The sequence below is a fragment of the Copadichromis virginalis genome, linkage group LG16 (assembly GCF_057382275.1).
Source record: "Copadichromis virginalis isolate Kocher_CV1m ecotype Utaka linkage group LG16, C_Virginalis_male_GT1.1, whole genome shotgun sequence".
Taxonomy (NCBI): Eukaryota; Metazoa; Chordata; class Actinopteri; order Cichliformes; family Cichlidae; genus Copadichromis; species Copadichromis virginalis.
Genome location: NC_140633.1, coordinates 26,850,267 through 26,867,816, shown reverse-complemented (window position 1 = coordinate 26,867,816; position 17,550 = coordinate 26,850,267). Strand labels below are relative to the sequence as shown.

At 41.7% G+C, this 17,550-nt stretch overlaps 1 protein-coding gene across 1 annotated transcript; it reads right to left on the bottom strand.

The window, feature by feature from the left end:
• Positions 1-398: 398 nt before the first annotated feature.
• LOC146690955 (UPF0524 protein C3orf70 homolog B) lies at positions 399-16,827 on the bottom strand. The gene is made up of 2 exons (XM_085434170.1): positions 16,211-16,827; positions 399-2,893 (listed from the first exon to the last, which is right to left on the bottom strand). The coding sequence occupies exons 1-2, from the start codon at positions 16,392-16,394 to the stop codon at positions 2,196-2,198; spliced, it is 882 nt and encodes a 293-aa protein (XP_085290296.1). The 5' UTR covers positions 16,395-16,827; the 3' UTR covers positions 399-2,195.
• Positions 16,828-17,550: the final 723 nt, after the last annotated feature.

The window sequence follows — 17,550 nt, the reverse complement described above, 5'->3', positions numbered from 1 at the left end:
CGGGAGGGGGTCTCTGTCGCCATCGAACAAGCTCAGTGTTTTCTGTCTTACATAAAGCTGAAGCAAAGAATGTGTCCAATCTTAAATCTTCCACTACAACCTACTCCCGATGTTTTTCCTGCCCCTTTAAAATGTTTAAAATGTGCAGCACAAAGTAATTAAAGCTTTCAAAGGCAGCAAGATACATACCTCAACACAGTTTAGATCAGACATCCACAGCTGAAATAGTGACTCACTTCGAGTGTATCTCTCACTTTACTTTACTTTGTTTTTTTCTTGTTACCCACTCCAGCTCTGGAGAGCATTAGTCATCATCAGTGTGTCGTGTGGAGGACGTTTGAGTGCATTTTCTTTTTACAGAGGGTGTTCGCGCTGTCCACAATAGATGAACCAGGAGAGAGGGAAAAAAGGTGAGTTTCATTAAGATTTATTCATATGAAAATAATAATATAACAAGAATAAGAACAAAATGCATTTTTCTTCGACTGCATTATAAGGGACTGTGCTCAGTGTAATGTCCAGGGCTGTCCCTGAATAAAAACACCTTGTTTTAATAACTATTACAGGGTTTCTTTGTTCTTTGATAGCATGTTTTTAATTGGAGTTTGACATGAGGGAATCCTGCAAGTGAATGCAGTCATGCAAAATGATTTTTTTCTTCTTCTTCTTCATCTTTTTTTTTTAAACATCTAGTGCTTATAACATTGCAGCCATAAATATTTGTGATAACTGTGGTGATTTTTGCTGATAGCTCTCTGGAAAATAATGTTTTTAAACATTAAAATAAAAGACGCCGCCCAGCTTCATTTTACTATCTGACTAATAAGCTACTTGTTTCTTATGCCAATCACAACATCACAACAGGTATTCAGGCATCCTATCTCACACTCTAATATCTTTTAAGATGTAACCTACTACTCTAAAATGAATGACCTCCCCAGACCCCCCTTTTGGTCATCACGAAAAAGGCATTTCATTCTCAAAAGTCCCCAAACTAGTTAACAATGTAGGTTTATTATTATTATTGTTATTATTATTATGAGATTATAAATTAGATATGTTCCCTCAGCGATATTTGTCTCACTTGTGTCTACTGTGACAACTTCCCTCCCTGTCACTGCAGCTGTACCGGAGACGCGTCCGTGCTATTCAATTTCTCGGCTGCTAATAGAGGTCAGTGCAAGTCATGTTTTGCTTAACGGGACTGTCGTTCAGTTCAGTTTGACCAGAAAAGGTGGTCAGAAAAATTTTCTGTAAAGTCTGAGACATTTTTTAGAAGGTATAAGAGTATCCTTGGTCCTCACTGGCAGGTTCAGTATAGGAATGTGCTTCTCTGTAATTCTTGATTGTCAAACACTGACCTACCTACCCTACTGCCCGTGATGGTGTCAGTAAAGTGCAGACAAACTGTGGGCCACAAATCTTTTTAATAATGCGATAAAAGCAGGTGCGCCTGCTCTGAGCAGCTCAGAGCTGAGTAATTAAGGAGTTAAAAGGCCGGTGTGCTTTAGGCCCACGAGAGGTAGCTGGCCTTGTGGTTATTACGCTGAAGAGTCAGAATTACTAATATGTGTGGGTGGAGTCACTGACCGGAGAACAAGGGACGGCATGCTTATCTGCCACTCGAATGCTGAATTGCAGCGAAGTCTGACAGACTGACTGACTGGAGAACACAATAATTACCTAACTGCTCATTATCATCATGAAACATACTCATACCACCTTGGTTCATACATAATTTAGCTCCAGTAATATATACCTAAAGAGAAGTGTCACAAAAAAAGTGTCCCCCTTTTCTTGTTTTCCTATTTCCTCTGATGTGCACCTACTCTAGATTCTTTTTTGTATTTTTGATTTTTCTCCACACGACCATGAGGAGGTCTTTTTGGTAAACTGTGCATGTTCTTGATATTCTTGTGCTTCTGTCTTTATTGTAATAAGTTCAGCAAATTCAATCCGTGCAGAGGATGCGGGCAGAGGAGAGGCTGTTTCAGATTGTAGGTGCGCTGTCCTCAGCCACCTGCAGGAAAACAAATTGATCCCAAAACAACCGGGCGAAGCCCTGCTGAAGCGTTAGAGAGGGGTTTGTTTCCTACTGGTCCATATGTCATAAATCCTTGAGAGTTATTCTCAATAATAAGCTTCTGCTCCGTAGATGTTCCTTATAGATCAATTCCACCTTGATGCCATGTCAGTTACACAGTTGTTTCAATCTTTTCGATGATTTCTATCATAGACTTGGAGGGAGAGAGCAGAGAACAGTCATCCTGATCCCAGAGGCTCCCAGGGCTGGAGTTTCCATCTGTGCTCAACTCGTCATCCTCCTCCTCCTCCTCCTCCTCGCTCTCCTCCTCACAGGACTCCAAATAGTGGAGACCGAGGGCGTTGATGCCGGAGTCCTCGGAGCTTGACGGAGAAGAACAGTGGTCCATTTTGGGACCTTTTACCTTATCCAGTGGGGAAGGGTGTTTGTGTTCACCGTATACCTGCTGCACTGGCTGCACAGGTGCAGGTGCGTTTTGAGTTGACGGTGTCGGTTTGGGCGGTTGCTGAGCCTGGCTGGGATTTTCGGGAACCGTAGGTGTAGCTGGAGCAGGTGGTGGGGGGGTAGGAGGATGAGGCGGCTCTGGCAAAGGAGGCGGGGGACGCTGCACGTAGCACATCTTCCCATTGATACGTTTGACGATGTAGTCGTCCACAAACAGGTCTGCGATCACGCAGTACTTCGGGGACTCCAGGTGAGGCGGGGACTTGAAGCAAGGGGCGAGTTTCAGGAAGCGCTCGGCCAGAGAGACGGACAGGTCGATGGTGCTGCTGTACTCTGAGCCAACAGGCGGCACGGTCGTGCTGGGCAGCTGGCACACATTGGTCATGGGCTGGTACACGTACTTGCCTAAAGAAAAACAAAACAAAACAAAACATGCAGTTACATTCATTTGTATTTTAACAATGACACCACTGCCTACTTGTATGGCAGAGCTGTTGCGCATAGTGACAAACCCACACAAAATTATCCCCTAAACCACTTGTAGCATTTTTCAGCTAATCGTTTTGGTCTCCAGACCCACACCTTCACCATTTACTCCCACCTCTGGCATCTGCATATGTCATCAGTATGCAGCTGCTTTCAGAAAAAAAAGAAAGGAAAAACTCTTCAAACCCACTAAACTACCTGCCAAACACCAAACAACACAAAGAAAAATTCTGCAGCTAAATGTTGTGAAGGGTTTACCAGCTGATGGCTCAAGTGCTTTCCCATGCAAATGTTTAAAAGGAGGGAAAATAGCAAGGATTTATTATGTTCATCTGAAAGTGAGAAACACAGCTCCCAAAAAGGCAAGAAAATGTCAGTATATAGTTAAAAAGAACACTAAGAGAAGAGGAGTGTGTTTGAGTGACACAATGTGCATCAACAAGCATCAATGATATGACAAGAATTTCCTTGGAAAAATCAAATTTGGGTTTTTGAGTAGGTTCTCAGTCATCCATGTCATTGTATTCCAAGGAGCTTGGAAGGAAAGCGACTGGACTTTAAATTTCTTGAAGAAATTTCGGAGTCCAATCGCTTTCTTCCCAAGCTTCTTGGACTACAGCGACCTGGATGACTGAAAACCTACACACCGTATATCAACAGCAAGCAATCTCAGTCACAACAGCAATGCTGGAGACAGCATGAGTACGTGAACGTCAACCACTCCCACACATTCCAGTACATGCCCAAATCTAAGAAAGATGCTAGCTTAACAAATCCCTGTCGATGTCACAGTAAAGTCATGCAAAGTCTTGCAATGCCCTTTGTTTATATTTTGTGACTTGTGGGGTTTTTGTTGTTGTTGTTTTTTTATCCAGCCATGCTTTTACTGTTTTGGCGGTGTGTTTGCGATTATTGTCACACTGAAAAATTTAACCACTGCCAATTAGATGCTTTCCAGATGGTATTGCATGGTCGAGCAAAATATGATTGTTCTTTCCTGCATTCATTTAAGTAGTTTTGACAAAGACAAAGTCCCCACACTGCATCTATCTATCTATCTATCTATCTATCTATCTATCTATCTATCTATCTATCTAAAATCAGATGATCACCTATTTAATCTTATGAGTAATTTTGCGATAATAAAGCATTTTCTGCTGCCAAATTAAAGACGCCTTTCTTCTTTCCAACATCTGTAATGAAACAGCAGCCAGACTGAAACAGTGTAAACTTTAGGCCAGCTGGAGCGGAGCAACAATCATTTCTGACCCTTCAATACTGATGCAAGACTCATTCTTCAAATATAAAAAAAATAAATAACAGGGTTTGTGTGTACAATATTTACAGCCGATGTTTTCATGATTAACACTAGAATTACTGACATAATATAAATACAAAGCTCTAATATATGAGGCAGCCTGCATTCTCAATCCAATAAATAGCATTTTTTCTGCACAGTGACTGTGTTTCTATAGTTTTTCTTTTTGGAAGACTCTAAGCCATGCCACATTAAGTTCTGCTGGTGATAGTTCAAAATAACAGCTCCCAGATGTTACTCATTGTTTGCAGCCCACCACCTCCAACTCTGTGCTGCCTGAATATTGCAGTTCAGATGTGTGTTTAACTGGCTCCCAGGAGACAGAGAGAAACTACAGAAGACGACAAGCCAACGCATCACTTCTCTTCCTCTCGTGGTGTGTCCTTGTCCTTTGTTTTAGTGGCTGCCTTGTTCCATTCAAACTCTTCTCCTAGGCTACACTGACAATATCAAACTGCTTCAAATTAGGGAGGAGGCCATCTTTTTTTTGATGAATGAACAAAGTGAGTTTTCAATGCTGAAGAACATTTTTTTTAAAGCAAGCACAAGCCTTACAGATGAGCTGCAGTGTTGTGGAATAACTCACGCGACCACCTCACTATTAAATTATACAAGACTGCGTTAGCCACGTGGCGTGCGAGGCGTTTAAGAGGATGTGGCTGGATCTTCAGACTTTGTAAATATTTTTAATATCAAACACAAGAGCTAATATTGATGCAGACAAAAAGGGAGGTAGAGTAGCTGTTCTGCTTAATGAGAGAAACTCAATGGTCCATGTTCAGACTGAGATGAGCCCATTCAGGCAGGCTTGAAAGCGGCAACAAATGAGAGCTAAAGCTGTAGAAGGAGATGTGTTGACATTTAGTTGCCTTTTTTTTAGCATATTACATCTAATTGCATTCATCCATCTGGAGTTTCAAATAACATGAGCAATACTAGGAGACAGACAGATGCACAGTCAGACAACAAAACAGACAGGCATATGGAGCTAACGCTACACCAACACTGCTTGTCCTCAGCAGCCCTGCAGAAGGAGTGCAGCTCGTCTGTAAATTTACAAGGTGTCTGCACTTTCTTAGAAATATCACTGTTTCTGTGAGCCCCGAGGACAGTACGGTATGTGTGATAAATCTCACTTACAATAATCTGAGAAAAAAAATGAGAAGAGAGAATCTTTATATGTTGGGGGAAAAAAAACAAGCTTCTGTTTTTTAATACTGGGACTATGTGCCGTATCCAATAAACATAAAAAAGACTGCAAGCCGGAAAACAATCATAATGCAAAAACAGAACCTTTTAAATGTTCTCATATTATTCGTTCTTTAATTGCCAACGTGTGGAGAATCTGCAAGTGAAAAATACGACGTCATCTGAAGTTCTCGGTTCCTTATAACAGGTTGCGTGCTTGAAATAAATGAAGGCGTTGGACCAGATTTTTGTGAAACCCCCCAAAGGCCTCTGTATGGAAGGAAGAGTTCAAGGGTGACATTTGCTTAGAAATGAAGTCAGTCATGTCAACAACACAGAAAGAGAAACTCAAATATGTCACGGTCTGGCTGGGGCAGACCGTATGTGTTGCAGAGGAGGACTCAAACGCAGACCAAAACGTAGTGTGGATAAACAAAACAAGCCGTTTATTGAGGCTAGCAATGAGGGTAAAAATAATCGGGCATCGGTGAAAACTAAACAATAACCTAAACTGGGTGAACTAATAACAAAACATGAAAACGCTTAACCATAGTGAACTGACATGGGTACCTGGGGATGAGACATGGATGAGCAGACGACCTGACAACAAATGACTGAAAGCACACGGACTAAATACACACAGGATGATGAGGGAAGTGGGAACACATGGGGAAACAGCTGGCACACATGAACATAATGACGTCACCGTGGGAGAGTAAAACTGAACACGATGAACACAGAAACACCAGACCTCTTCACAATAAAACAGGAAACATAAAGAGACATAGACATGACAACCCGAACTTGACAACGTAAGACACAGACATGAAACGCATGAAGAGCAGGGGAGATTTAACATAGTTGGAAACACGAGGGGGAAATAATAAGAACTAGAAACACCTAGGCATGATAACAAATGAACTTAGGAAACCTGACGGGCTTACATAAACTAAAACTCAAAACGCTGGGTCAACAGACCCAGGATCATGACAAAATAAGGTTTAAAAGAAACTACACCAGCTGGGTTTTTGTTTCATTGAGCAACCTTGGTTTCTACATCAATTAAACGCTTATTGAATTGTTTATTAAAGTCCTGTAGCCAAGGCTCGAGTCAGCTTAGTGTTTTTAATACCAGACATGATGAGTGGCGGGTTAATCTGAGTGAAAAACCGAGGTACACTTCATGCTCATATAGTAGCAATCACAAGGTTGGCCAGCCCTAAAGCATACTCTGCTTTTAATGGGGACCGTAACATAAAAATAAATATAATGTTGTTTTCAGTAAGACTTAACACCATCAGTTTAAACCATAAACACATCAGGAAAACTGTTTTCTGAGACCACAGATCAAGAGAGCCGAAGGATAGTTTTCGCATAGACTTCAGCGTAGCCAAACTTTTTTCTAAAACCCGAGGAGTCGCCTACTGTTGGCTGTTAGAAAGAATACAACTTGAAAGCACTTCCACATTGGCTCCAATGATTTTTCAGACTCAGAAGTTACATCCAAGAAACAGCTGACAATAGTAAACGTTTACAAAATTTACAGATGCTTTTAGTTTAAAATTCCTGAATAATTCTACTCTTGTGCACTTCTCTGTAGTGTGGAAATATCAGTTTGAAGTACCAATCTCTCCATAGCCAAAAACTAGAATTGAAATCCTGTTAAACTACTTTTAACTAGATTTTATAATCCAACAATATAAGTCCTCGCAAGACAATAATATGAGGTTTGGCCTTTTTTGGATGTGATACGAGCAGTCACCCCTCTACACACAAGTGTCCAGATCTGTTGTTAAGGAATTGCTTTCCATCTGCGCAGCCTGCAGCTTTGCAGTGGTCATTGGTTATCAACCCAGCATGTCCGAGACATAATAGCAGAGATATGTGGACTAAATGTTTATCCTCCTGATTCAGAAAAGCCTTTTCTACTGCTGGCAGAGAGGGGGCGGGCACTGTCCTCCTGAAATAGCCACAGTGCTACAGTAAGAACATCATAAGTACAGGTTGGAGCACCTCATCTCTGTATGTTCATCCACTCAGGTTTCCAACAGAACAATCAGATCAGTGGTGGTGCTTGGACGCATGATCTGATATCCCCATGTTGGTGTTGATCCTGCATCATCAGGCTCAACATCGCACTGACCAACGACATTGTCTAAGCATTCAAGGGCAGAGATGGGCAGTAACATGTGACTTGTAACGCGTTACTGTAATCTGATTACCTTTTAAGTAGTAAAGTAACGAGTAAAGTAAGGGATTACTATTGCATAAACTGTAATTAGATTACCGTTACTTTCCCGTAGGAACGCTGCGTTACTGCGTTACTAAAACCGTGATTTGTTTGCGAGAATGTCTCATGACAGTGACGTAAGCGAGTGCGACGTTCGTGACGACAGCTGTGTGCAGATCAACAATGGATCATATATCGAGTACAGGAGAGAGTATGAGCGTGCAGCGTTTAAAACGTGGAAGTACTTACTTTGAGTTTGATTCCATAAAAAGTGACAAAAACATTAGTGTCCATCGTTCGTGGGAAGAAAACTTCTTTTTACACCGAAAAAAAACCCTAAACAAGCTCCGAGTACGCAACGACGTAATGGGAAATTCACAGAGAAACTCGCAGATTCTTCACCTGACCGCTGCAGCACACCTGCACCAGAGCACACCTCCGCCTACCCCACTCCTGCTTTACAGGTGAAAATAGAGCAACAGGACCGCTAGTCTTTGATTTTATTTATTTTCTGCTGTGTTTTACTTGCATCTATTTGAAAGAGTGAGTGTAAACACAAAAAAATATTTTATATTATGTGCTGGAATGTGCAGAAAATAGGTTTAAATGTTAAACTAATTTCTTCAAGTCAGAGAATGTTGCATATAATTAAATTTTTTGCTTGATGCATAAAGTTAAAAGATTAAAACTAATAAAACAAGTTTTAAAAAGAGACTTTTCCATTTGATTACATTTTGTATGATGGATTATGTAGAAAAAGTAGAATTGGGCTGACAGATCTATCGCTTTATCACCTATTCAGGTTGTAAATCGTGTTTTTAATAAGTAACTAAGTAATTAATTACTTTTGAAAATAAGTAATCAGTAAAGTAACGGGATTACTTTTTGGGGGAAGTAATCAGTAATTAGTTACTGATTACTTTTTTCAAGTAACTTGACCAACACTGTTCAAGGGGTTAGCTAGTGCTATTAAAGGCTGTAGCAAACCAACATAAGTAACGTAAACTTGGCTAACAACAAACCTGACTTGACAGTATATTTATTATATTGTATAAATTAATAAAGAAAACACATGAAATGTTGATGGGGGGTTTTATACAATCAAGGACCTTTTTTCCCCACACTTGAAAGCTATGACATCACAACAAGAATATAACTATTACGATGCAAGAACAAAACCAACATGTGAATATCAGCTACACTATGCTTCGACACGAATACCAGCACCCAGCATACTAAAAGCCCAGCCTGGTCGCACTGATGACAATGCTGTGCACACAATTATTATTATTTTTTGTCTTTTGAGACCACTAGCTTGAAACTGCAGTAAATTGAGCCAATTTTGAGGTGTACAAATGAGTTCATTTGCGTTGGTAAACCAATTACCAATCCCGCCCCTGTATAAAACCAATCCACCGGAACTGAAAACTACCCACAGAATATGTTTGGGCTTTCCAAGCGATTAAAATTATGTAAGATTGATAAAACTTGCATTTCTTTTCTGACTAAAATAAATATTGCACTCAGCAATAGCTTTTATAGGGTTGTATGTACGTACACTGCTCAGTGACGACTGAAACCGACACCAGCTCTGTCTGAGCAGCTTTATTGATATTGAGCTGTACTCTAACAATGTGCTGCCCGGTGCTGCAGGCCTCGCATGACAACGTCAGACGTCAGTTGTTGGGTGACCTCTGCGTGTGCTGCCCCCGCTCTGTGCATGTTTGTATTTCCGCACTAACAAAGACCACATGTCCCGACAAAGAAAGAACAGTCTGCAACATTCACCACATGCTGCACAAACTCCCGGCATGGGACATTTTTCATTCATGGACAAAGCAAAAATATTCAACGTGTTTCTTTTCGTTTTGCATTTGTGAAATGAAAAGAGCTAAATTAACTATTATAAAGCAGTGTGCGTGCAGGCGATGCTGTGACTCACTGTTTAGCAGTTTTTTGAGGGCAACAGAATGAAAAGTGGAGTAATAACAAAACAAGCTTTATCTACACAGGCGAAACTTGTTAATATAATCAGTTCCTCGCTGTTTGTTTTGGATTTTGAAGACAATAAGACAAATGTGACAGTGTTGTCCTTGAATAGTGAGGGTTTAAAGATAAATCTGCCTGAAAATGGTGGAGAGGGAAAAACATATGTTTGTCCTTTTTGTCAGAGATACCCAGACAAACAGACAAAATGATGCCACGAGAAATTTGTCCTGCTACAAATGAAGATTGGCAGCATAAAAAAACCATCAGACAGCTGCAACATCAACAGTGAATGTCAGATGGTTTCAGTCCTTCGGTGTCAAACAATGGGAGGTTCTCAACACAAACACGGGCGCTGTGTTTTTCTGCTGACGGCAGCCTCGGTCGACCGGGCGCGGGACACGCTTTGCACTTCGTGAAGGGGAGGAATGACTCTCGACTGAAAAGCTTTTCATCACGTTACAATTAAAACCCAGCTGAACCCAACAAGTTCACCAGGGACCGATTAAAAGCATTTGGGATATAAATGAGGTCATTAACTAAAGGAGATGTAAATAAGCCAATGAAGAATTAACAGATTTTCATTACAAAATTCTAATTACGAAAGCAGCTTTTTCAATTTGAAAGCAGGGAATGAAAAGTATCTTCAATATATACATAAAAAACATCATCTGGATTATTTTAGTGATTATTTAGCTAGATAAAGTGTTGAAACCGGTACACAAAGAATGTTGCGTAAAGATGCAAAGTTATTTATAGTAAAACTCAAGAGTTGAAAAGGTTAATAAGGAAGTGGAAGAACAAGCAGGGAGATGCAGATTGCTCAGAGGAGGGAGTCGAGTACTCCTCTGCTACCGCACGTCTCCATCTTGCACGCCTCCTCTCTCCTGGGCCTGTAGCTGGCCGAGGGCTGCAAAGACTGTTTTAATACAGGAGGTAGATTCTCTGGAAAATGCTGCCTGCAGCCCATCAGTCCCCTGCTCCCCTTCAAAATCACACTGTAAAAAATATCAACTCTTCTACTGCCCTACCAGCTGCAGCTGGATTATTGTTGACAAGCCCAACATGTAGTCAGCATCACACACACATTATGTCATTTCGATATTGGCTCACGTCGAAGCCTCAGCAGTGAATGAGTCATTAACATCCCCCTCAGTTTGATATTTTGCATGTTTGAGCTGAAGCCAACCGGCTTTACGTAGCCCACTGAATGTGCCACATACCAGTTCAAAGCAGCATGTTGGCAAAACCCATCGAACAAAAACAATTATTTTAGCAGATTGTTATCATTCCTCATAACAGCTGCTGCGCCCAGTCGGCCAGCGGATACTACAGGCTCCAACATCCGCTGCTCTTTGTGTTTAAATCTGGCCAACAAAAAGGGGCTGCGCTAAGGGGGAAACAACACAAGTTTCAGGTTTCATGGAAGAGGACTGTCCAACCCGGCATCGTGCTTCCTGTTTCATGCCTCCGGAGGCAGCCACTTGGAAGTCCACTGTTTAGTCTGTAACCCTAATGAAACACTCCTGACTGTGTCCCTGTGCACACAAAACAGTACACCACTGAAAAGCCCTCCACTGATTTAGCACTGCACTGCTTTAACACAGTTCTTTTATTTATTCTAATTAGAGAATACTTTTTTCTGGTCAATGCAATACAAACGTGACAGTTTGGTTAGAGATTCAAGTGTGTTGTGCAGGTAGCAGATAATGTAGCCACATGCAGAGATAAGGAGCAGGTTACAGATGTCTGTCAAGCTCACTTCTTTTCAACTGCACACCTCCAGCCTACACTGACTCAAGAGGCACTGAAGGGAATTCAAAGGGATTTTTTTTACCTTTACATGAGTGCAATATGTAACCACACACTGATGTGTAAAATTGACAGAATTCCCCTTTAAGACTTTTTTTGTCCATTAAAAAGAGATACTGATCACTCCTGGCGACAATGGCCAAGAATCGATCTCTTAAACAATCTGTAATTATCTTATGAAATCATTCTGTGCACGCCAAAAGTGATCTATTGATGCTCTAGTGACCAATCAGCAAAGCAAGCCTTTGTTATAGCAGAGATTTTGGCCCGTCACAGAAAGAGAAACCACAGGCTGTATATAAAAAATGGCTGTAGGTGGCCACCGTGATGTCACCCCTTTGTTCGTGCCATCTCGTTCTAAAACCAGACACAAAGAACGGGGGATGTCTCTGAGAAATCAGGGGACACTGGGTGCTCATGCAGCCGTGATAGATCACCGACCTGCTTTATAATTGTTTTCAACTCTAATGGGGACTGTAATTTACAAAATAAACATAATGTTGTTTTCAGTAGGATGTGAAACTGGAGGTTGAGACCATGAAATCATCAGGAAGGTGTCTACTGAGGCCATTTGAGGGGTTTTTTTTCCTGTAGGCTTTTTCACAGTCTAACCAAAGAAGTCCCCAACTGCTGGCCATTACTTGACTCTGCTTTACAGTCTAAGGAGAATCCATAGGAACTAATAACAAGGCGCCGTTACACGCCAGTGTCCTGTAAGCCATTACAGAGACAATGAGCCAGCATGATCAATGCGCCCGAAGCAGCTAAACAAATTTCAGCCATTGTTGATTTTATTGCTTTCTGCGACTTGTCAAAGTGTCTTGTTAATGAAACAGTCGATTGCTTTTCCCTCGGTTAATGCAAAATCCAGGAACGGAACAAAAATGAATAAACACGAATAAAGAAATAATGCGTGGAAGCATTCTGGATATCACATCATGCATAAAAACACACAAAAAGAAACAGTTAAGGCTTTTTCTTGCCCTTTTAAATCACATCACAACAAATTTGCCACCTAAATTGTGGACCTGTTAAAAGTAACTGCATGCCAGCTGCGGTGTTTTCCTCTGTAACGATGTATTCTAAAGTTCAGCTCCAAGTTTCAGCAGTCTAAAGGAAGGGCTCATGTTACTTTCCAGCAACGCACACTAATGGAAAAACCACTAGACAGAGAACTAAAAGGTGCACTCTCTCTCCTGGAGCCTCCAACAAACCCCGAGCTGCATCTGATTGGACAAACAGCTCCTGCGCTGTCTGCCCACGAATTTAAAATCAAAACCATCACAGTGGCTGCTGTGCAGACTTTCCTGTATATAACAAATAGTTCAGCAAACTGTGCTAGCACTATTTGAAGGAAGAAATGCTATGAACCTTCTTCATTTTGATCAAAACACCGATTTGAATAAAGTAGCTGAAACCTCAATTCTATGCAAAGAAGAAGAAGACAATTTGAAGCCCTCTGCATGGGCAACAACTGAGCGTGGAAATTATGAATCCTGTGGACACGTGCTTCTTATTAATTAAGTAAGGACACGACAAAGTTGGAGTCTTTTCAGAACCGACTTGGTCAGGTATTCTTGTCAGATGGCAGTAACACAAACCTGTCCATTAAAACAAAAGCGATGCTCTGCATCCATCACTGATACACCAGCATTTAAAGCGACTGAAGGGCTGCAGATCCTAAACATGAGCAATCAATCAAAAACATCCCCTCAGGCCCGTGCTGACAATATATTGATCCCTTTATAATCGGTGAAGCTTTTTATGATTTGGCAGTGCTATAAATTTTGAACCCGTCACCAAACCGGTCAATACAGCACAGGGCTATATTCAACAAATCTCTGTATTTCCCTTTAGAAATAGTTGCGAGCTTCTGCTGCGTGGTGTAACGGATGAGACTGCCCTGGGAGCCTGACAGAAAGATCCCATTTTCTTGTATCTACAAGTTCAAAATTAGTCCTGGCAGAGTACAAGCAGACTGACAAGACTGTTCAGGACTCATTACAGACTCTGTTAGGCTTTCGTAATGAGTAATTCATTGCTCTGCTTGGTAATTGTAATCAATTCTTAAAGAATAAAGTGTGAGAAGTGAGAGAAGGAGGGAAAAAAAGTGTTCAGACCAGGTGGTTTCAGCGCCGCTTTGAGCAAAAGCTCTCATCAGACATGACATATTGGCGGTGACACTAAACACAGCTAATTACTGCTAATGAGAGGCTTGGACTGATGTTGTCACCAGCTGGGAACATTGCTTCCACCTACATCTAATTCTAGTTTCCACCATCTTTTTTCCGTGGTCGTTTTTGTTTTGTTTTTTGTCAAAAGTTTCCACAACTAAATGGAAAACACTGGAAGACCATCCAACATATTTTTCCTGTGCTAGCCTGCAGACATGATTTGAGTCTGGAAAACTGGAAGAAATGCATTGTGGATGCGTTCAGTTTGCAGCAGGCACATAAAAATAGAAGAAGCCAGGCGTTAAGTCACACCTAATCATCTCACGCTGCTCTACAGGTGAGATAATGGAAAGAATTTTAGTTTGTGAATTTAAATTGCTGAGCCGAGTCTTCATATGCAGTGACCTTTTGTATTTGTTTTGCTGGGAACCTATTATAAATGTAATTAAAAAGGCAGCCCGGCAAGACTCCCTGTGGTGAATGCACAATTATCAGCTTCAGAATAAGTTTATACTCCAGGCGGCCGTCGCAGGCACATTCAAAATGAAAACGTGACAAGATAAGGCTGTTACAACATTTCCTGCTTTTGCATCCAGTGTTATTATGGATTTCTAGAGGAGAAGGGCGTGAGCCGAGCAGGAAAGCTTTGTGAAGGCGTGCTAGTGTACTTCTCTCACTGGGTGCCCTGGTTCTGCCTGATTCAGCAGTCTTAGCTGGTTTATTTTCACCGTGGTGCGAGGGGAACCTTTGAATTGCAGTGGAAGGAGATGAGAAGGTGAGAAGCTCCATTAGGATATGCCTGGTTCTTTCTCCTATATCATAACAAGCTCTGTGTCTATTTTGTGGCACACTTTCAGTCAGAGTAATGAACATTTCAAAAACAGAAAGGAGGAGCAAGTCTAAATGTTGACAAATGATGAAACACAGAATGGGCTTTGCGTGGAGTCATAAATGCTGTATGTGGTTTGTAATAAACACTGGAAGGAATTCATCATTTTTCTGCCACATCTGATATTTCAAAAACCGCCTGGCTCATTCCGGACGGAGGCGGGCGTCTAAATCCAACGATTACACAGCAAAGATTACAATGTGACTTGTGCAGTTGCACACTATAAGCTCAGAGTGAGTGGTGCAGGGTAGATGGTGATTGTGTTTTACACTGATCTGAGGATTTCCTGGGCAGCCAGAGATGGGGATAAATTAGGGCAGCACAGAGAGAGGGACATCCTGTCAGGTGCAGGCCCGGCTACTGGGAATCTGCGGTGGTCTCAGGGTGTCAGGTCGAGCGAGGTTCAAATGGCAAGCGTGGCGCACAAACAAAGTGGAAAGGAAAGGAAAGTGTGCGTGTGCGAGTGGAGCTGCACCCCTGCACTTCATCCCCATTACAGTCAATGCAATAGTCGATACAAATGAAATTACTACAAGGCTGCAGAGTTCAGTGTTGTGGCTCAAGAATAGCAGTTGAGTGCATGATACTTGTGTGAGCATGTGATGAGGGCTGTGGCTACAACATATTAAAGGATGGTGAAATATTCCATTTCTTGTTGTTGTCAACAAATTGCATTTTTCAGTAGGTAAAAAAAATATTAAGGGTTCAGCCCTTCCAACAGTCCTCCCTGTTGTCTTGAAAAAAATGGGTCACAAAGACAGCTGTGGCTCAGGAATTTTCACAGTTAAGGCATAATACTAAAAAACGGGAGTAAATAGTGGATTTAGTCTGGGACTATTTTCAGCAGTGGATTAATACATATTCTACTGCCCTAATGAGTGTTAACGACACTCACTGCCAATCTAATAAAAGAGTGATCTGCTTTTTTTGGACAGCAGTGGCACAGAGAAGTGAATTATCAGACTGTAGGTCAATGGGGGAATAACTGTGTCTGGTCATTGTGTGCTTTTACGGGACTTTTGCTCAAAAATAAAACACGGAATCATCCTGAAAAGAGAAATGAAAGTGGTGACTCGGGTTTGTGTCATCAGACTGTGTCGACCAGTTTCACAAAGCCTGAAAAACAAGCTTAAAAAATAGCAGAGCTGTACAGTAGTAAATCTACTAGTAAATTTATGAATTGTTCAGCCTCCATTGTCTAGACGGCATAAACTATTCATACAGCAAGAGGAAGGGTAGGAAGAATTAACTTCGATCACATATAAACTGATGATGAAGTATTACAGGAGCGAGTATAGCAATAAAATGAAGAAGTTGCACCAAACAAACAATCAAATAACAGGAAACGACATCAGCTTCTCCCGAGGGGAAGCCAATGCTGCCTGTAGGCGCATGTAAGAAATCAGACTGACGGACAACCTTTACATAATCTGTGAAGCGTTATAACTTGTTTAACAAATAAAGTTCATATCTGCCTCATTCTGAGCCTTTCAGTGGAGGAAGGCAACAGTGCTTGTGTGGTTTTAACTAAACACATACACATAACAACCAAATACCACGCACATTTGCCAGCAGTGCCTTCGGTGATAGTGAGAATCGATTCTTTGAAATAAATGCAGCTGATAAACTACAAACTTACAGTGACACCAGCCCAAGTGACAGCACCAGTGCAGCTTGAAGCACTTCCCGTGACTGTGCGTGGCGCATATGGAGAGTCCATCACAAGGCAGGAAATCTGGTCTCCCAGCGCAGCTCTTGGCCAAAGCCTGCGCCTCGTCCAACTTCTCGCTCTTCGGACACTTATGTGCTCCCGAGGCAGCCATGCCAACATTTCCTGTATCAAAGGGGGAAAAAAATAAAACACGCACTCAGGCTCCTCTGAGTAACCTACAACATAAAGGCCAGTGACCGAGGCGATGTTTACGGTCCGAGTCGCCCCGTAGAGCTTCTCTGCTGGAAGACAGACGCGAAACGAAACACGGTGGCTGGATGTGTGAATCCAAAGCAGCTCGGTTTACACAAAGGGTGGCGGCATATCCTGTAAAAGTCGAAGGGCGTCAGTCAAACGAGGAGGCAAGGGGTGGGTAATGTCATGTGCAAAGCCTCCCGTGATCGTGATCCACACATTTCTCCATCCACCCCTCGCGTCGGGAAGCTCCTCTGTGCCCCTGGTGACGCGCGTACGGAACAACGGCGCGCATCTGAACTTCATCACACAACGGGAGGAGTCCACAAACACAAAGCCAGCTGCTCTGCACACTTCAAACACACACACAGGCTTTCATCAGACCCTCCAAAAAAAAAAAAAAAAACTTCAAAAGATCAACGTCTGACTATGACATTAATATATTCCGCATTTCACCCAAGAGTAGCATTTTGATTGGTGGTTTTGATTCATGAAAGTCTGCTGCTAGATCTCGTACTATTTATTCTTAACACCTACGCATGGGCGTGCGTTATTTAAGTGCATTAACGGTTTCAGAAACTCTGCAGATCGGGGACAAATAAATAAATAAATAAATACAGAAAGAAAGAAAGAAAGAAAGAAAGAAAGAAAGAAAGAAAGAAAGAAAGAAAGAATATGGAGCAATACATCAACACAAGCCAGCTGCTCAGCGTGGAGTGTTTTTACCGCTAGGTGGCAACCCGAACATCTGTTCATTGCTGGACGTGGGATGGGATTTACTTGAGAGTGAGCCATTGATTTCTATAAACGCAATTTAGAGTTGCGCGTCTCCCCCGGCTCTCCTGTGTCATCGCTTCGGCTGAGTCAGCAGAAAACACAGACCCAAGGAGACCCTGTGGACAAGTGACGTGGAACCCCGTGAAGAAGCCAAATAAAAGCGGTGCACAACGCTACACTTAAACATATTCAAGCCCCAAAATGCCTGCTTGAAGTAATCTGATTACATGTTACATATATAAATATAATGTAAAATGTTTAATTTAATTGAAATATATATATTCAGCTTATACCGA